Source organism: Nannobrachium achirus (genome assembly GCF_963921795.1).
Source record: "Nannobrachium achirus genome assembly, chromosome: 7".
Classification (NCBI taxonomy): domain Eukaryota; kingdom Metazoa; phylum Chordata; class Actinopteri; order Myctophiformes; family Myctophidae; genus Nannobrachium; species Nannobrachium achirus.
This window is the reverse complement of record NC_137816.1, coordinates 70046582-70069081: the sequence shown is the minus strand read 5'-3', so window position 1 is coordinate 70069081 and position 22500 is coordinate 70046582. Positions and strand designations below refer to the sequence as shown.

Here is a 22500-nt window from a genome sequence, read left to right as displayed (position 1 = left end):
TCATTTAATGTATTTATTCTATGTGTACTGTGCAGTGTGCATGCATGGATATGCTATTCATTTAATGTCTTTATTCTATGTGTACTGTGCAGTGTGCATGCATGGATATGCTATTCATTTAATGTCTTTATTGCGACCGTCAGGGAGCAGTTTACTATGAAAACCTCCACCGGCCGTCCGTCCGTCGGTCGGTCGGTCGGTCGGTCACACGTCACACGTCACACCTTTGCCCTGCTCATATCTCCGCATCAGTATATAGGGCTTGTTTGTTTATTGTATGACATCACGCCACATCATCAGCTGTGGACTCTGTGATGTCATCGTATCGCATCAGTATATAGGGCTTGTTTGTTTATTGTATGACACCACGCCACATCATCAGCTGTGGACTCTGTGATGTCATCGTATCTCCATATATGGCCATCTCCGTATATGGAGATATAAGTCGTCCATGCCCAAGTATGGGCTGGTGAGGTCAGACTTTGTGTGATGCGTAGGTTATCTCCATATATGGAGATTCAACATTCCAGGCAATGCTCTCTTCCCTGGTGAGAATTGCCCCTTTATATAGGGCTTGTTTGTGTATTGTATGACATCACGCCACATCATCAGCTGTGGACTCTGTGATGTCATCGTATCTCTATATATGGCCATCTCCGTATATGGAGATATAAGTCGTCCATGCCCAAGTATGGGCTGGTGAGGTCAGACTTTGTGTGATGCGTAGGTTATCTCCATATATGGAGATTCAACATTCCAGGTGTAACTATGGCTACCCGTATGACGTGAGAGGTGGAGGTTGTGATATTTGTGGAGATAAGCGACCAACGGTCGCTTATCTCCCGATTAGGGAGTCTTACTGGTTCTATGTGTACTGTGCAGTGTGCATGCATGGATATGCTATTCATTTAATGTCTTTATTCTATGTGTACTGTGCAGTGTGCATGCATGGATATGCTATTCATTATCTGGGTTAGGCAGACAGTGGACCTAAAGCAGATAAAATAACTATTATAATGAAATTGTTTTTACTAATATCGTGAGTAATATCGATATCGAGGTATTCAACAAGGTTATCGAATATCGAAGGTTTTCCTAATATCGGCCATTCGAATGTGTGTGTGCGTGTGTGCGTGTGTGTGTGTGTGTGTGTGTGTGGTTTGACCTCTGACCTGCAGTGCGTGACGTTAGCCCCGCCCTCCGTGACCATCTGTGACGACAGGAAGTCCTTCCTGACCGCCGCGTCGGACAAGAAGGCTGTGGCCAGGGTGTCGTTGATGTAGCCCTGCATACAGCTACACACCACATAGACACCCATTATATAAGATACACAACCTCACTACACACCACATAGACAACCATTATAGGAAATACACAACCTGATGTAACCCTGCATGCAGCTACACACCACATAGACACTCATTATATACGATACACAACCTCACTACACACCACATAGACACCCATTATATAAGATACACAACCTCACTACACACCACATAGACACCCATTATATAAGATACACAACCTCACTACACACCACATAGACACCCATTATATAAGATACAGAACCTCACTACACACCACATAGACACCCATTATATAAGATACACAACCTCACTACACACCACATAGACACCCATTATATAAGATACACAACCTCACTACACACCACATAGACAACCATCATAGGAAATACACAACCTGATGTAACCCTGCATGCAGCTACACACCACATAGACACTCATTATATAAGATACACAACCTCACTACACACCACATAGACACCCATTATATAAGATACACAACCTCACTACACACCACATAGACACCCATTATATAAGATACACAACCTCACTACACACCACATAGACACCCATTATATAAGATACACAACCTCACTACACACCACATAGACAACCATTATAGGAAATACACAACCTGATGTAACCCTGCATGCAGCTACACACCACATAGACACTCATTATATAAGATACACAACCTCACTACACACCACATAGACACCCATTATATAAGATACACAACCTCACTACACACCACATAGACACCCATTATATAAGATACACAACCTCACTACACACCACATAGACAACCATTATATAAGATACACAACCTCACTACACACCACATAGACACTCATTATATAAGATACACAACCCCACTACACACCACATAGACATCCATTATATAAGATACACAACCTGATGTACCCCTGCATGCAACTACACACCACATAGACACCCATTATATGAAATACACAACCTCACTACACGCCACATAGACAACCATTATATGAAATACACAACCTCACTACACACACACATAGACAACCATTATATAGAAATACACAACCTGATGTATCCCTGCATACAACTACACACACATAGACACTCATTATATGAAGATACACAACCGTGTGTGTGTGTGTGTGTGTGTGTGTGTGTGTATATATATATATATTACTTTGAGGTAGAGGTCCCGTTAGCACAGGGTCCGTAGCGGTAGTGTGTGTGTGTGTGTGTGTATATATATTACTTTGAGGTGGAGGTCCCGTTAGCACAGGGTCCATAACGGTAGTGTGTATAGATATATTACTTTGAGGTAGCGGTCCCGTTAGCACAGGGTCCGTAGCGGTAGTGTGTGTGTGTGTGTGTATATATTACTTTGAGGTGGAGGTCCCGTTAGCACAGGGTCCATAACGGTATCGATAGACCAGCCGAGGGATGAAGTCTGACGACCAGCCGATGACCAGACCGTTAGCGATGACCGCTAGCACCCCGATGGCCTCCAGGACCTTGGTCCAGATCCCTGGAATTACAATAAACAGGTAATATACATCAATATAATAAGCAAGATAATATGTCAGTACATCAACAACAATACAACAAAATGCATAGGAATATCAATCTAGAAAAAAATAAAAAACCAGTAAGACTCCCTAATCGGGAGATAAGCGACCGTCAGGTTGCAGTGTGATTTTAGGCCAAAGTGTCCAAAAATGTGTTTGAAAAAATCGGCCTGATGGTGGCGCTATGATGACTCATGATGACATGAGTGTAGACATACTGTGTAGCGATGTGCGTGATTTTAGGGCAAAATCTGTAGGAGTAGTGTACAAAAATGTGTTTTTAAAAATCGGCCTGAAGGTGGCGCTAAATGGGACAGATCCATGTTGATGACATCAGTGTAGAGCAAGTGTGTACCGATTCGCGTGATTTTAGGGCATAATTTGTAGGAGCAGTGTCCAAAAATGTGTTTGAAAAAATCAGCCTTATTTTGGGCGGTGCCAGATGATTATCTTAATGTGCAACATTGTTTTCTCACTCAACGGTATTTTATTTAATTTATTTTAAATTTCAATAGAGGATCCTTTTCGAGTGTGTCCTCAAAACACAACAAACTGGGGGGTCCCCAGTTAAAATATGATTATTTTGGGGGTCGCTGCCTGAAAAGGTTGAGAAACACTGCTATATGTCACAGGATTCCAATGCAGCAGTGATTTAAGATACAATGGTAAAGTCCCATCAATCTCCGTACAAATAAACGGGTACCAATGTGTGAGCACGGGGAATTATTTGGTGTAAAAACAGTTTCCGGTTTGATAGTTGTTTCCGCTCCCGACCGGATCATAACCCCAAAATGCTACTGATCCCAGCCTAATGGGCTTTGCACACTGCTGCGTTTTTCCGGCCGAATATCGGAGTGAATTTCGGAGCGGGAAAACACAATATCAACCTCACGTTATGTCAATCACGTTTGCGCGCTGCCACCCGTTTCGTATTTATTTTTGGACCAGGGTTGATTTTTTTTCGATTTTCACAACTGTCACCACTGGGTCCTTTGCTCTCACTCTCTCTCTATCAGCGTCTCACCGATGTCGTTGGTCTTCTTGGCCACTAGGAGGCGCTCTAGACTAACTCACCGATGTCGTTGGTCTTCTTGGGCACTAGGCGGCGCTCCAGGCTGACCATCTTGATGGCGTCGAGGCGGATCTCGAACACGTTGTTGATCAGCGCCAGCAGGGGAGCCAATGGGAACGCAGCAACGAAGATGGTGGTGAAGCTGAACTGGACCACTGGGAGAGAGAGAGAGAGAGAGAGAGAGAGAGAGAGAGAGAGAGAGAGAGAGAGAGAGAGAGAGAGAGAGAGAGACACGGTGACACATACAATGGGGGAAATAAGTATTAGATACACTGCCGATTTAGCAGGTTTTCCCACTTCCAAAGAATGGAGAGGTCTGCAATTTTTATCGTATGCATACTTCAACTATGAGAGACAGAATCTAAAAAGAAATTCCAGGAAATCACATTGTATGATTTTTAAATAATCAATTTGCATTTCATTGCAAGAAATAAGTATTAGGCATGCCTACCAATCAGCAAGAATTCTGGCTCTCACAGAACTGTCAAATATGTTTTAAGCAGTCCTCCTATTCTACACTCATTACCTGTATTAATTAACCCTATTGACCTACGTATCAGAGTGTGGTCACGTGACCGTACCCATTGACCAATCAAAACATCAGAGTGTGGTCACGTGACCGTACCCAACCAATCAAAACATCAGAGTGTGGTCACGTGACCGTACCCAACCAATCAAAACATCAGAGTGTGGTCACGTGACCGTACCCAACCAATCAAATCATCAGAGTGTGGTCACGTGACCGTACGCAACCAATCAAAGCATCAGAGTGTGGTCACGTGACCGTACCCAACCAATCAAAACATCAGAGTGTGGTCACGTGACCGTACCCATCTCCAGGAACTCGTTGAAGAGGCTGAAGGCGTTGACGTCGGCCAGGTGATAGTTCCTCAGCCAATCACGGAGCTTGCAGATGTCACATGGCTCGGTGGCACCGTTCTCCTCGCGGCACGCCTTCCTGTAGCAGTGGCCGCACTTCCTCTCCAGCTTCCTGGCCGCACTGCGCCGGACGCAGCTCTTCAACCAGCTGTATGTAAATATATATGTAAATATATGTAAAGATATGTAAATATATATGTAAATATATATGTAAATATATGTAAAGATATGTAAATATATATGCAAATATATGTAAAGATATGTAAATATATATGTAAATATATATGTAAATATATGTAAATATATACGTAAATATATATGTAAATATATGTAAATATATACGTAAACCAGTTCATAAACAACGTTTCAGCTTCCTGGCCGCGTTGCGCCGGACGCAGCTCTTCAACCAGCTGATAAACATATGTAAATATATGTAAATATATATGTAAATATATGTAAATATATATGTAAAATATATATGTAAACTAGTTAATAAGCAGCTCTTCAACCAGCTGATAAACATATGTGTAGAAATATATATATGTAAATATATGTAAATATATGTAAATATATATACGTAAACTAGTTAATAAGCAGCTCTTCAACCAGCTGAGAACATATATGTAAATATATATGTAAATATATGTAAAATATATACATAAACCAGTTAATAAACAATGCTTCAGCTTCGTGGCCGCGCTGCGCCGGAAACAGCTCTTCAACCAGCTGAGAACATATGTGTAGAAATATATATGTAAATATATATGTAAATATATATGAAAATGTATATGAAAATATATACGTAAATATTATGTAAACTAGTCAATAAGCAGCTCTTCAACCAGCTGAGAAATAGATGTAAAATTAAATATATGTAAATATATATGTAAATATATATATGTAAATACTAAATATATATGTAACTATATACGCAAACCAGTTAATAAACAACGTTTCAGCTTCCTGGCCGTGTTCCTCTTCAGCCAGCTGAGAAACATATACGTACAAATAATAAATCTAGGTAAAAATCTCATCCCCCAACAGGGGCACGTGCTTCTAATGTGTATTTAGCCCTTCGCTATGCACCTCCCCAAATGTTTTTGTCCAACGCTAGCTTAGCAACTGTTGCTATCTGGCAGCTTGCCAAGGAAAGCTTCCGTCACCAGTCACAGCTGTCAATGCTATTTCACCAGCTCACACCGTTTGCAACATAACAGCAACAACAGGAATACCACCACAACGTGACGGTGACTAGAAGAACCAGCAACAACAGGAATACCACCACAACGTGACGGTGACTAGAAGAACCAGCAACAGATTCCCCATACCCAGAAAACAGTTGGAGGGTGCGTTTTTCCACTCCCTTTTCCATGCTGAAATCTGCACGTGTTGGCTATTGTTGTGAACACATACACAGCATAACGTCGGGAAAGTTACACGACTCACCCACCCAGGTGAATTATACTAATCGCCGTAATTGTAACAAAGGTTGTGAGCTTGTAGATTGGCTATTTTTGGCAAAGCGCTTTGGTGAGGGGAAAAAGTACAGAGTGAAAGGTCAAGTTTATTAAGTATTGACGGTTCAAGTGGTTAAATATCTGAAAACACACATTGACATGAATGCAAAATACACTGGTGATTGTGCTGTCAAACAATGGAACTATATGGAATCTATGAACAGGTTGTGGGGGTCCCTGCTTCATCTCTCTCTCAACTAAGGGGTCCCTGCTTCATCTCTCTCTCTCAACTAAGGGGTCCCTGCTTCATCTCTCTCTCAACTAAGTGGTCCCTGCTTCATCTCTCTCAACTAAGGGGTCCCTGCTTCATCTCTCTCTCAACTAAGGGGTCCCTGCTTCATCTCTCTCTCAGCTAAGGGGTCCTTGGGCTGAACACGTTGAAGACCCCTGATATAACATCTACGTCTATGGGTGCTCCTCTCTTAAACTCGTTGCTAACATAGTACTGGACAAGGACGGGTTAGGGTTAGGGGTACAGCGATGGGCTAATTCTGGCCTCAGGGTTACTCACGGCACGGTGAACTCAAAGATGTTGTTGAGAGTCTGTTTCAATAACATGATGACAGCCATCTGGATGAACAGGTCTGTCAGACAACCACTGGGGTGACACTGAGGAGAGGAGAGGAGAGGAGGAGAGGAGAGGAGAGGAGAGGAGAGGAGAGGAGAGGAGAGGAGAGGAGAGGGGGGGAGGAAAGAGGAGAGGAGAGGAGAGGAGAGGAGATTCATAATATCAAAGAGTCATGTTTAACATACTGTAACTCTAACCTGACATCCTGACTGAGCTCATTGTGTCTCCCGTTCTTTTTTCGGGACTCTATGGCTGCGTTTACATGCACAACATTTATTCATTCAGAATGAACTCATACTGGCTGTGTTTACATGCACAACATTTATTCATTCAGTATGAACTCATACTGGCTGTGTTTACATGCACAACATTTATTCATTCAGTATGAACTCATACTGGCTGTGTTTACATGCACAACATTTATTCATTCAGTATGAACTCATACTGGCTGTGTTTACATGCACAACATTTATTCATTCAGTATGAACTCATACTGGCTGTGTTTACATGCACAACATTTATTCATTCAGTATGAACTCATACTGGCTGTGTTTACATGCACAACATTTATTCATTCAGTATGAACTCATACTGGCTGTGTTTACATGCACAACATTTATTCATTCAGTATGAACTCATACTGGCTGTGTTTACATGCACAACATTTATTCATTCAGTATGAACTCATACTGGCTGTGTTTACATGCACAACATTTATTCATTCAGTATGAACTCATACTGGCTGTGTTTACATGCACAACATTTATTCATTCAGTATGAACTCATACTGGCTGTGTTTACATGCACAACATTTATTCATTCAGTATGAACTCATACTGGCTGTGTTTACATGCACAACATTTATTCATTCAGTATGAACTCATACTGGCTGTGTTTACATGCACAACATTTATTCATTCAGTATGAACTCATACTGGCTGTGTTTACATGCACAACATTTATTCATTCAGAATGAACTCATTCCGAATAGAGATTCATACCCAAACGTTTACATGGAACCTGAACAAAAGTCTATTCTGATTCAAACGGTATGCCTGTATCAGACCGGAATGAAAATTCATTCTGAATGGATATTCTATTCCACTCTGAGGTTTACATGAGGCATTTTCATCCTGTCATTCTCGGTACAAGTGGAATATGCCTGTCTTTTTATTTACAGAAGATCGCGATTGGAAACAATGGATGGTTATTTTTCTATAAAATCACAATGGTAAGGTACTGTACTGTACAGACTAAAAATCCTTAAAAAAAGAGTTAATGATTAATATCCTACAAATAGTTTCCACTCACCTCCTCCAGTCTCCATTTAGCGATGCGTACGTAGTTGCCTGGATGTCCATTGATCCTGGAGAACAAAGACATTAAAGACATTAAAGACATTGAAGACATTATAGTTTTTATTATACAAAGACATGTTAAATATAGTCCAGCCACACAGCAGACGGTGGCCCTCATTTATCAAAGGTGGTGCAGGCCAAATAATGGACGCACGGCGAGATCACCACGATTGTTTGGATTTATCAATCTATCGTTTGTGACTGATTCATTGATTGATTGATTGAATATTTTATTAGGCAGTAATGTAACCCGGCAGCAGTACAGTCAGAATACTTTGTCTAAAAGGATTTCACCAAAAAGGTCCTTGCAGTCTTGTTTCCATTGGTGTCCTTGGTGTCCAATTCATCAACATATAAGTGGAGTTAAGTAAGAGGGGAGGGGTGATCACTTCTCACTACCTCCGCCTCTGGCCTCCTGAAAGGTGAGTTTTCAGGGCTGTTTTAAAGGAAGTCAGTGAACTACACATTTTAAGGGAAGTGGTCAAGAAATTCCACACCTGGGACGGGTGGCAGTGTTTGTTTTATGGGTGGGTGTTACCAGATCGTTGTTTGCTAGTATTGTGGCCAGAGAGACTTTGATTTGAGCGTGTAAGGCACGCTCAAATCTCACGTCAGGTCTGAGGGAGCGTGGGATTCATCTGTACTGTGTTTATTCCATCGGTCGGGGGAAACTCTTTCCTATTGGCTTGGTCGTATTCCGGTTGTTCAGGTCGTAAAATTCGGGGCGCTTCGAGAACATTTAAGGCTGTGTTATTTAAATGATGGACGATTTCAGGTCGAAGTCCAGACCAAATGCACGCTAGGATTGGCTGTATAGGATCGAATTTGGCGTGAGGTCTGAGCGCACTGTATGCTAACGTCAAAGTCCCAGTGCAATGATACATTGCGGTCATCTGGGCGTACGTCCATAATTTGGTCTGTGCAGATACCCTCTTATTTCGGTTTGTTTACTGTTGAGTGAGAAAACAAAGACTCCCTAATCGGGAGATAAGCAACTATCAGGTCGCAGCGTGATTTTAGGGCAAAATGTGTAGGAGCAGTGTCCAAAAATGTGTTTGAAAAAATCGGCCTGATGGTGGCGCTATATGGGACAGATCCATGTTGAAGACATGAGTGTAGACATACTGTGTAGCGATTTGCGTGATTTTAGGGCAAAATCTGTAGGAGCAGTGTCCAGAAGTGTGTTTTGCAAGAATCGGCTTCATGGTGGCGCTAGAAGAGGGTCATGTGAGAATTGATGGGTGGAGGTGGAGGTTGTGGTTTGGCAGGCAAGGAGTGTGTGTGCAAAATTCGGCATGGATCGGGGCAACGGTTGCGGAGATATGAGAAGGGCAAAAGTGTGACGTGTGACTGACTGACTGACAGACAGACAGACTGGCTGACAGCTGGTGGAGGTTTTGATAGTAACTGCGACGTGACGGTTGCAATTAATCATCTGGGGACCCCCCTGGGGGGGTTGAGGACCCCTGTCCTACAGTCAGGGTTCCCACACATTTTTACCAATTAATTTCCAAAACCTTTCCAGAATATTTAACCCAATTTCCAGGACTACATAACAACAATTCAGCTCAATAACAGGTTGCTTACTCCTATGCTCAATGCCCAAAGACAGGTAGTGTATGCCAGTGGTTCTCAACCTTTTCAGGCTGTGACCCCCGAAATAATCATGTTTTAACTGGGGACCTGGCAACCTGACGAGCACTAAGAGTTGAGGAATTTTGCATAACACGTTTCTATTGTGAAAATAGCCTATCTACATGCTCACAACGCCTCGCAACAATTTCTGCCTCTAATATTTGACAATTTGGCCCATGTTTAATTTGTCATTTCAGAGGTATTAACACAATCAATAACCAAAGACAATGCATAGCTATTTTTTCCAGGACCTTCCAGGACCCTTGATCAATTCCAAAACTTTTCCAGTACTGGAAAAATATTTTTCTAATTTCAAAATATTTCCAGGAATTTCATGACCGTGGGAAACCCTGTCCTACAGTACCTGCCCAGGAAGAACATCATCTGGGGACCCCCTGGGGGGTCCTGTCCTACAGTACCTGCCCAGGAAGAAGGCCACGTAGAAGAGTGAGGAGAAGAGGGTGAAGAACTGGAAGGTGAACATCTTCACCGTGAAGCTTCTCTCTGTGGCCGTGAAGGACCGGGTCTCCTCTGTAAGAACACAGTACAGCCATGAGACTCTAGAGGGCACTGTTTGACCACAGTCTCCTCTGTAAGAACAATACAGCCATGAGACTCTAGAGGGCACTGTTTGACCACAGTCTCCTCTGTAAGAACACAGTACAGCAATGAGAGCAGTGTTGTTTTTGACAGCAAATTTTGATTTAGTTTTAGTCATAATTTAGTCACCTGAAAAGTTTTAGTTTTAGTCTAATCTTTTTTTCGACTAAATATCATAAGATTTTAGTTGACTAAATCTACAGTTGATTTAGTCAACTGAAATGTATTTTGGCAGGCCTTGATGGCATCGTAATGACTGATTTTACACTTGGTTGCGTGCTGAAAATAGCCGATCTACAAGCTCACAACGCGAACACCCGAGAGCAACCAAACATAAAATGACTCTCTTCTCCACTAGTCGCTCCCTAAAATTTTAGTCTAGTTTTTATTTTGTTGATGAAATTGTCAATATGTGTCCGAACACAGCTGAGGGCTAGTCATTGATTTTTGACTGTTTGACCACAGTCTCCTCTGTAAGAACACAATACAGCAATGAGACTCTACAGCAGGGGTGGGGTGACGGGGCACCCTGGGGTGCTGTGACGGCAGTCCAGGGGTGCCGTGAGATCATTTGATAATATTTGGAATTTATTTGGACACTTGAAAAAATATTTAGTATCATTTTAAACTTGGTGCTCAAAGTCGCTTTGCAAAACAGTACAAATAAAATAAACAACTGTATTTTAAAGGCTAGCAACTAAGCAAAGAAAACGTTAACATTAAGAATGAGGAAAAGATGGAGAAGTGATGAAACATGTATTTATTTCTCAGACTCACCGAGTTCACACAGCTTGAAGGCCACCCACCTGTTAACCTGGAAGACACAATACACTACATTACCCACAATACCACTGTTCACTACCACCTGTTCACCTGGACATACAGACAGACAGACAGACAGACAGACAGACAGACAGACAGACAGACAGAGTGTTCTGAGTGCTGGCAATAGAGTAACAAAGTCATGACGTGACTCGCTCATCCCCCGGTTCCAATGAAGTAATTCTCTATGGAGAATAACATCGAGTCATCTTAAAATCCTCTCACATAAGCATTGTGGTCCAAAAATAAACAAACCGTCTGCGCGATATTGTCGGGGAGGAGGCTCTGTATGGTTTATGATAGTCAGTCACTCATAAGTGATAAAGCCTGTTTCTGGCCGACAGTAACATTAGTGTTTTCTCACCATCAGTTGATTCTTCATATCCATATGAGTCAAACCGCTGAGATCATTTGTTTATAATTGGAACACAGTTCTTATATGACGCCATATGAAAAAGGTCTGTGGGAATTCAGAATGGGGGAAGAAAACCGCGAACCAGGTAGGATGTGTAAATTACATCACACTTCACTACTCAATTATTGTCTTATATTGCGAGGCCCAGTGCACCCTGGAAGCTTTATCGTCACTGTCGGGCAGAAACCTTGTATCTCCAAGTTTCAAATTTGTAAAAAAAAAAAAAATCATCATATAAGGCTGTCGCACAAAAGTAGTGAAAACAGCAGATCTACTAATGATGTCATAGTGGTATAACAGTGATGTAACCTACCCGGGTCATGACCTGGATGGTGATGTAATGATGTCATAGTGATGTCATAGTGATGTAACAGTGATGTAACCTACCCGGGTCATGACCTGGATGGTGATGTAATGATGTCATAGTGATGTCATAGTGATGTAACAGTGATGTAACCTACCCGGGTCATGACCTGGATGGTGATGTAATGATGTCATAGTGATGTCATAGTGATGTAACAGTGATGTAACCTACCCGGGTCATGACCTGGATGGTGATGTAATGATGATGTAACAGTGATGTCATAGTGATGTCACAGTGATGTAACCTACCCGGGTCATGACCTGGATGGTGATGTAATGAAGCACCGCCCCCAGCATGACGGCCACGGTGTTGGCGTGGTCCCTGATGAACTCTGAGGACCCCTCAGAGAGGAGGGGGGCGCAGACCACCCGGAAGACCACCAGAGCATGGGCCAGGCCTATGATCAATACCATCTGTAAATACACACACACACTCATTATAACACCCTGAAGACCACCAGAGCATGGGCCAGGCCTATGATCAATACCATCTGTAAATACACACACACACTCATTATAACACCCTGAAGACCACCAGAGCATGGGCCAGGCCTATGATCAATACCATCTGTAAATACACACACACACTCATTATAACACCCTGAAGACCACCAGAGCATGGGCCAGGCCTATGATCAATACCATCTGTAAACACACACACACACACTCATTATAACACCCTGAAGACCACCAGAGCATGGGCCAGGCCTATGATCAATACCATCTGTAAATACACACACACACTCATTATAACACCCTGAAGACCACCAGAGCATGGGCCAGGCCTATGATCAATACCATCTGTAAATACACACACACACTCATTACACCACCCTGAAGACCACCAGAGCATGGGCCAGCCCTATGATCAATACCATCTGTAAATACACACACACACTCATTACACCACCCGGAAGACCACCAGAGCATGGGCCAGCCCTATGATCAATACCATCTGTAAATACACACACACACTCATTACACCACCCTGAAGACCACCAGAGCATGGGCCAGGCCTATGATCAGTACCATCTGTAAATACACACACACACACTCATTATAACACCCTGAAGACCACCAGAGCATGGGCCAGACCTATGATCAATACCATCTGTAAATACACACACACACTCATTACACCACCCGGAAGACCACCAGAGCATGGGCCAGGCCTATGATCAATACCATCTGTAAATACACACACACACTCATTATAACACCCTGAAGACCACCAGAGCATGGGCCAGCCCTATGATCAATACCATCTGTAAATACACACACACACACTCATTATAACACCCTGAAGACCACCAGAGCATGGGCCAGGCCTATGATCAATACCATCTGTAAATACACACACACACTCATTATAACACCCTGAAGACCACCAGAGCATGGGCCAGCCCTATGATCAATACCATCTGTAAATACACACACACACTCATTATAACACCCTGAAGACCACCAGAGCATGGGCCAGCCCTATGATCAATACCATCTGTAAATACACACACACACTCATTATAACACCCTGAAGACCACCAGAGCATGGGCCAGCCCTATGATCAATACCATCTGTAAATACACACACACACTCATTACACCACCCTGAAGACCACCAGAGCATGGGCCAGACCTATGATCAGTACCATCTGTAAATACACACACACACTCATTATAACACCCTGAAGACCACCAGAGCATGGGCCAGGCCTATGATCAATACCATCTGTAAATACACACACACACTCATTACACCACCCTGAAGACCACCAGAGCATGGGCCAGCCCTATGATCAGTACCATCTGTAAATACACACACACACTCATTATAACACCCTGAAGACCACCAGAGCATGGGCCAGACCTATGATCAATACCATCTGTAAATACACACACACACTCATTATAACACCCTGAAGACCACCAGAGCATGGGCCAGGCCTATGATCAATACCATCTGTAAATACACACACACACTCATTATAACACCCTGAAGACCACCAGAGCATGGGCCAGGCCTATGATCAATACCATCTGTAAATACACACACACACACACACATTACACCACCCTGAACACCACCAGAGCATGGGCCAGGCCTATGATCAATACCATCTGTAAATACACACACACACACACATTACACCACCCTGAACACCACCAGAGCATGGGCCAGGCCTTCCATAACTCAATGTATTATTCCAGTGGAGAAACGCAACGTTTGGATTAAGAATGCGACAGTAATGGATTGGATTTTACACATAACACTTTTCCCAGTAGAACCGTCAAAGTACAATTATTGCACTGTACTGAAAGCCTGAAGGGCCAGGCCTTTTGTGTGTTTGTTTTATATTTCTCCACCTGACTAACTGTAACTGCTAAAGTGAAGCTCTTAGAAATGGGTGTGTGAGACAGATTTTCAAACCATGTCAGTAGGCTTTGTAGTTTACATCAATTCTTTTTTTTTTAGAATCTACAATTCTACATGTCTGTGTCTATTTAGAATGAACACAACAATGACATCATACTAAAATGATTTGTCATCCATCTTTTTTTACAATTTTCTGTTATTCCTTGGTCTTTTATGAGATATCCATTCTTTGAAGGTCAGCAATGCTACTTTATAGATTATAGCTTTTTAATTGAATGGAAAATGAATGTTTCATTAAACGTATGTATCAGATCACAGCGAAACGCATCGAATCGTATCGAATCCAATCGAATCGCATAAAATTCCACAAAATCAAAATCGTATCGAAATTGCACCGAATCGAATCGTATCGAATCGTTCTGTATGTAAGATGTATCGTCTTTGAATCGAATCGCAGCCCATGTATCGGATACGTATCGAATCGCCTTGTAAGGGATGGATACACACCCCTAATATATATATATATATCACTGAAGACCACCAGAGCATGGGCCAGCCCTATGATCAGTACCAGCTGTATGCATGCGCGCGCGCGCGTGCACACACACACACACACACACACACACACACACACACACACACACACACACACACACACACACACACACACACACACACACACACACACACACACACACACACACACACACACACACACACACACACACACACACTTAGAGGAGAATTATACCTACGTGGATGTACTAAAGACAGATGCTGGTGCAGAAAGCACAGAGGAGCCAGATGTATGGAGAACCATGATGACTGGAGACACACATGGACCAGCCCTCCAGCTCCTCTGGTCTGAGGACCACGTAGTGAGAGTGACAAGCTTGTTGTATGATGAGGACGTGAATTAACCTTTACTGCACATAAAGTCCCTGTACACTGTGTGTGGACATACATACACGTCTAAACTGTGTGTGTGTGTGTGTGTGTGTGTGCGTGCGTGCGTGCGTGCGTGCGTGCGTGCGTGCGTGCGTGCGTGCGTGCGTGCGTACAGTACCATTAAGGTGACCAGCACTAGGACCATGGTGCTGCGCAGGTAGGAGTGTCTGAACTCTCTAGGTTGACATTCTGGATCGTTGACCACCTCCAGGATCAGCTCCTCCTGGAAGAGACGCACCACAGAACATGAACACGACCTGTGACCGTCAGGTCGCAGTTACTATCAAAACCTCCACCGGCTGTCTGTCAGTCTGTCAGTCAGTCGGTCAGTGCAGGTCACACGTCACACTTTTCCCCTACTCATATCTCCACCACCGTTGCCCCGATCCATGCCAAACTTTAGACACATACTCCTTGGCGGCCAAGCCACAACCTCCACCCCTCATTTCTCACATGGCCCTCTTCTAGCGCCACCATGAGGCCAATTCTTGCAAAGCACATTTTTGGACTCTGCACCTACAGATTTTGCCCTAAAATCACGCAAAGCGGTACACAGCATGTCTAGAGTCATGTCATCAACATGGATCTGTCCCATTTAGCGCCACCATCAGGACGATTTTTACATGCGACCTGACAGTCGCTTATCTCCCGATTAGGGAGTCTTACTGGTATTCTGTGAGAAACGGTTTTGACTTAACAGGTCACTGCAACTCTGGTTACCATGACAACAGGATCATGTTTGGGTTATGAGGCCTAGGGTTTCTGTCTAGTCACATTCTCAAGGAACCAATCAAAGTGTTCCATGGTCATATACAGTATTCATTTATACCAGGGGTCTTCAACGTTCTCAGGCTAAGGACCCCTTAGTCGAGAGAGAGAGATGAAGCAGGGACCCCCCACCATAGATTCCATATAGTTTCATCGTTTGACATCGTTTTGACAGTGTATTTTGGATTCCTGTCAATTTGTGTTTTCAGATATTTAACAACTTGAACCGTCAATACTTAATAAACTTTACCTTTCACTCTGTACTTAGTCTGCTCTTTTTCCCCCTCTACACCAAAGCTCTTTGCCAAAAATAGACGATCTGCAAGCTCGCGAGGCGTTGTGAGCTTGTAGATCTGCTATTTTTGGCTAAAGTTCTCAGAATATGGACGCTAGGGTTCAAGTGGTTAATATAAAGGAGAAAAAAAGGTTTCTATCACTCAAAGATTTGGAGGAGCCCCTAGGGGTCCCGGACCCCCTGTTGAAGACCCTTGATTTATACCATTGAGGGAGAGAGCAAGAAGCATGAAACTGATTGGACGGGTCTGATTCTCTGTCACACAGTAAACTCCATTAATACTTTATCTGACTCTCATCTGTTATTTCTTTGTGTATAAGAAACGAGGTGTTGTTGTTTACAGAATTATCACCAGACCCGTAGAATGGAGAGAGTTTTGACACTTACGTCGACTCACATTGTAAGCGTGTAAAGCTAGCTTAGCCTAGCTTACTGAATGGAGCCTGTTCTCATTCTTTCTTAGCGAGCCTCTGCTGCTCTTCAGCCCCGTCCGCCTCCATTATAACCCAGGCATTTTCACTCACTGGTAAGTAGACTAAACCACATCTTTTTTTACCCCTTTTAATAATGTTAGCCTAACCCGTTACCTTGGAGAGGCCCGTGAATGAGTTAAAAGGGGGGAAAAGACGTGATTTAGGCCATGGTTACACAGAGCTGGATATTTCATATATCCCGGTTTTTCAGATATCCACATAGAAAAATATCTAGGTCCACACCACAAAGATATCTAGGTCTAACAAGCACACACACAGTAAAGTCTTCAGAGATATCCGGGTTCCCTGTCTACACGGATCCAGTGAATCAGATATTTTTCAATCTCTCCACTTATTTATCCGGTTTAAAAAATATCCAGCTTCACAGCCGAAATATCCAGCTTCATGTGGCTGCAAGCCCCAACAGCAAAAAAAAAATTCTAGCTTCAGAAATATCCATCTCCGTGTAGCCACGGCCTTAGTCTACTTACCAGGGAGTGAAAATGCCTGGGTTATAATGGTTATAATGGGTTATAATGGGGACGGACGGGGCTGAAGAGCAGCAGAGGCTCTCTAAGAATGAGAACAGGCTCCATGCGACGCCACTTCTGGTCTGCGGCGAGATCAAAGCGTGTCGCCACTCTCTTCTAAACCACACTGATTATCACCACTCTCCATTCTATGTCCCCATTTCTCCTGTGAGTCTACATAAAGGCATAAAAGCCCCAAAACATCGTAATCATCAGACAGACAGACAGACAGACAGACAGACAGACAGACAGACAGACAGACAGACAGACAGACAGACAGACAGACAGACAGACAGACAGACAGACAGTACCTCCTCTTCACACCAGTCATAGACCTTCCATTTAGACACGTATCTGGCTCTGTGTCGCTTCCACAACTCTAGGAACAATGTGGCTGTGGACACACACACACACACACACACACACACACACACACACACACACACACACACACACACACACACACACACACACAGTCAGAAAAAGGAGGTGATGCGTACAGGAAATAAGCATCCAGAGCATAGCATGGGAGCACAAACAAAGGGGTCCCCAGGATTTAAAGGGATATTTCACTTTCAAAAGAACTTTTGGTAATTTTATCGTCTAATCAGGCTTTTATGAACACCCTGAACAGTTTTTAATTTACTTGATTCAATATTTAGATATTAGATGTAAATGTTACCAGGCCCTGCAGGCCCAGGGCCTCTCCCCACACACACCCATTGTAACTTCAAACTCCATTTTAACCATGATAGATTCATTAAAAACCCCATTTATTTTTTCTGGTGACTCATACTACCCTCCTAATACGTGAGCAGGCTGTGTTGTTTTGATAACTTTTTTCATTTATTTGTAATAATTATTTGGGAAAATGAGAAAAATGTAATACAAAACAAAATTATTAAAAATAAATGAAAAATGTTATCAAAAAAACACGGCCTGCTCACATATTAGGAGGGTAGTAAGAGTCACCAGAAAAAATAATGTGTGTTTTTAATGAATCTATCATGGTTAAAATGGAGTTTGAAGTTACAATGGGTGTGTATGGGGAGCGGCCCTAAGCCTGGGGAGGCAGACTCATGCAAGGCAGAGTTTTTTTTTTTTTTGTGAAATATCCCTTTAATACACACACCATCACAAGCATTTGAACCTCTTCATTATTTCTAAACATATCCATACATGGAGACGACTGGATCATCATCACCCAGATCTCCATATATGGAGCTGACCTCTACATCTGATTCCCAGATGATGGATACCCTGTTGGGGCAACCACCCTAATAGAATCCTTTTTATGCCCATCACTATTAAGCCCATATCTGGGAATGCCCATATATGGACATAATGGTGTCAGTTTAACCAGTCCAACGTAAACAACCAACTGCAACTCGAATCACTTGCAAATGAATTCCGTCCTGTGCGAATTCAGTCCTGTCTTCGCCCTTAGGTGTCTTACTGGTAGGTTTTTTCCCACACATTTTTACCAATGAATTTCCCAAACTTTCCAGAATATTTAACCCAATTTCCAGGACTATATAACAACTAGAAATACTGTTCCTTCGAAACAGTGTGGGCTCGGTTCCAACCCAACAAATAGGATACTTTAAGGTACTGTAAGGTACAGTACCTTACAGTATTGTACTGTACCTTACTATACTGTACTGCACCTTACTGTACTGTACTGTACTGTACTGTACTGTAACTTACTGTACTTTACTGTACTCTACTGTACTGTACTTTACTGTATTCTACTGTAACTTACTGTACTTTACTGTACTCTACTGTACCTTACTGTACTGTACTCTACTGTACCTTACTGTACTGTACTGTACCTTACTGTACTATACTATACTGTACTCTACTGTACCGTACTGTACCTTACTGTACTGTACTCTACTGTACCTTACTATACTGTACTTTACTGTACTCTACTGTACTTTACTGTACTCCACTGTACCTTACTGTACTTTATTCTACTTTACTGTACTTTATTGTACTTTACTGTACTCTACTGTACCTTACTGTACTGTATTGTACTTTACTGTACCTTACTGTACTGTACTCTACTGTACCTTTCTGTACTGTACCCTTCTGTACCTTACTGTACTTTACTGTACTCTACTGAACCTTACTGTACTTTTACTGTACTCTACTGAACCTTACTGTACTGTACATATTATATGTGTTCTAGATCTACATTTTTGATTCTGTGTTTGGGAACCAGCAACTGTCAAATGGACTCCAACTGTAGTGGAGTATATTGAGTGCATATACTGTAGGCTAACAATCCCAGATCACATATGTCCTCCACTATGTCTATAACCAAGGCGTTCTTCTATGTGGCCACTCCAGACTGAGGAGTGGAGCATGGCTTTTATTGTGTTTGTGGATCTGACTTGGAAATGCATTGGTTTTGATATCTCCCTGACAACCAACAACAACCACTAATATGGCTGACTGTCCCTGCGGGCTCTAGGATATATGGCTATGGGATTTACATCCCATCGCCCGGACTTGATTCTTGATCACAGCTGTGTAATCAGTAGAGTGGAGAGGGACATTTATTTATAGTTTTAACTATAACTATAGTTTTATACATCACACAGCTTAGACATTTGGATCAAATCAGAGAGCAGACCTGTGTGAACGCAATGATATAGATAGCATATCTGAAGTGTGAACACTGCAGCCACAGCGCCTTAACATAAACATGGGTCTATTATCCTTCTCTCCACTCTGGGGACCCATTGGAAATGCATTGGGTGCTTAAAGTTAAACATTTTTATTTTTTTATAATTAAACTACAAAACATTTCAAAACCAAAAGTACAAGCACACGTGTCCTCAGTAAGCTGAACACATAAAACTTTGAATGGTGTTGAAAGGTGTAAGCGTTTAAGAGATGAATCGCGCCAAAGTTTTGAGGATACTGACTGACTGATAGATAAATAATGAAGATAACATACGTGTGCTCGCCTTCCAGGCGAGCCCACAATAATGCAGCGCAATAACGAGTCGTTTACTCCTATGTGCAATGCCTAAAGACAGGCAGTGTAGCAAAAAATAAAGCGTGCACGCTGGACGTGCAAGTGCCCTCGTCAAAAGGTAAGCATATCGTGGCAGGAAACCCTCAAAGTCGATTTATGGTGTCAGCTATTTTTTTTCCAGGACCTTCCAGGACCCTTGATCAATTCAAAACATTTTCCAGTATTGGAGAAATATGTTTCTAATTTCATAATGTTTCCAGGAATTTCATGACCGTGGGAACCCTGTATATAGATATATACAGTTATGATAACCCAGTGTCATTATGGCTGCACTGCACCTCTGAGCCAGCAGATGGTGCTGTCTCTCTGTTAATGCAAGGCAAGGGAAGTTTGTCTGTGTTTTACATGCAGAGCACCAAGCATGGGAAACAGAAGAAGAAGAAGAAGACAACGTGCTGCGCAATGGGGTAGGAAAGTTATATGGGTTTTTATAGGAAGGTCCTGGAAGTGGGAAGATGGGGGAAAATGAATATCAAATATCTAAATATTGAATGAAGAAATACAAAAACTGTCCTGGGTGTTCCCAAAAGCCTGATTAGACGATAAAATGACAAAAGGTTTTTTTGAAAGTGAAATATCCCTTTAAGGCCCGCACTAGAATATGAATAGATATAATAAGACAGACTCACCCCAGATGGCCATAAACATGGCGAACGCTACGGTCCCTTCGTTGTCAAACAGCAGACTGACCTGAGAGGACGTAAACGTGGTGTCAATGACATCACTGACAAGCCCATAGCACTTACTGGAGCACTGGCCTACCCTCCATGACCATACATGGAAGCATTCTTAGGTTTTACAAAAGGTTTTTACTGATTAGGTGCGTGGTCTACCTACTACGTTGTTGTGTCTAGATTGATATTCCTATACTGCTGCTCTAGGGGGTCCCTTCTTCATCTCTCTCTAGGGGGTCCCTGCTTCATCTCTCTCTCAACTAAGGGGTCCCTGCTTCATCTCTCTCTCAACTAAGGGGTCCCTGCTTCATCTCTCTCTAGGGGGTCCCTGCTTCATCTCTCTCTCAACTAAGGGGTCCCTGCTTCATCTCTCTCTCAACTAAGGGGTCCCTGCTTCATCTCTCTCTCAACTAAGGGGTCCCTGCTTCTTCTCTCTCTCAGCTAAGGGGTCCCTGCTTCATCTCTCTCTCAGCTAAGGGGTCCCTGCTTCATCTCTCTCTCAGCTAAGGGGTCCCTGCTTCATCTCTCTCTCAACTAAGGGGTCCCTGCTTCATCTCTCTCTCAACTAAGGGGTCCCTGCTTCATCTCTCTCTCAGCTAAGGGGTCCCTGCTTCATCTCTCTCTCAGCTAAGGGGTCCCTGCTTCATCTCTCTCTCAGCTAAGGGGTCCCTGCTTCATCTCTCTCTCAACTAAGGGGTCCCTGCTTCATCTCTCTCTCAACTAAGGGGTCCATCTCTCTCTCAGCTAAGGGGTCCCTGCTTCATCTCTCTCTCAACTAAGGGGTCCCTGCTTCATCTCTCTCTCAACTAAGGGGTCCCTGCTTCATCTCTCTCTCAGCTAAGGGGTCCCTGCTTCATCTCTCTCTCAACTAAGGGGTCCCTGCTTCATCTCTCTCAGCTAAGGAGTCCCTGCTTCATCTCTCTCTCAGCTAAGGGGTCCCTGCTTCATCTCTCTCTCAACTAAGGGGTCCCTGCTTCATCTCTCTCAGCTAAGGAGTCCCTGCTTCATCTCTCTCTCAGCTAAGGGGTCCCTGCTTCATCTCTCTCTCAACTAAGGGGTCCCTGCTTCATCTCTCTCTCAGCTAAGGGGTCCCTGCTTCATCTCTCTCTCAGCTAAGGGGTCCCTTCTTCATCTCTCTCTAAGGGGTCCCTGCTTCATCTCTCTCTCAGCTAAGGGGTCCCTTCTTCATCTCTCTCTAAGGGGTCCCTGCTTCATCTCTCTCTCAGCTAAGGGGTCCCTTCTTCATCTCTCTCTAAGGGGTCCCTGCTTCATCTCTCTCTCAGCTAAGGGGTCC

The 22500-nt window shown here is 43.1% G+C and overlaps 1 protein-coding gene across 1 annotated transcript in view; it reads right to left on the bottom strand.

Moving 5' to 3' along the window:
- The window catches only part of LOC308288955 (anoctamin-9-like), a gene marked incomplete at both ends in the record, with an annotated part of 51521 nt that overhangs the window by 4110 nt on the left and 24911 nt on the right, over positions 1-22500 (bottom strand). Inside the window, 12 exons of the mRNA XM_080730428.1 lie at positions 1173-1295; positions 2685-2829; positions 3944-4096; positions 4772-4968; positions 6849-6946; positions 8217-8271; positions 10318-10429; positions 11276-11312; positions 12348-12512; positions 15539-15643; positions 17798-17880; positions 21162-21222. Coding sequence (XP_080586554.1) covers positions 1173-1295; positions 2685-2829; positions 3944-4096; positions 4772-4968; positions 6849-6946; positions 8217-8271; positions 10318-10429; positions 11276-11312; positions 12348-12512; positions 15539-15643; positions 17798-17880; positions 21162-21222 — 1334 coding nt within the window. The remainder of the gene's footprint in view (positions 1-1172; positions 1296-2684; positions 2830-3943; positions 4097-4771; positions 4969-6848; positions 6947-8216; positions 8272-10317; positions 10430-11275; positions 11313-12347; positions 12513-15538; positions 15644-17797; positions 17881-21161; positions 21223-22500) is intronic.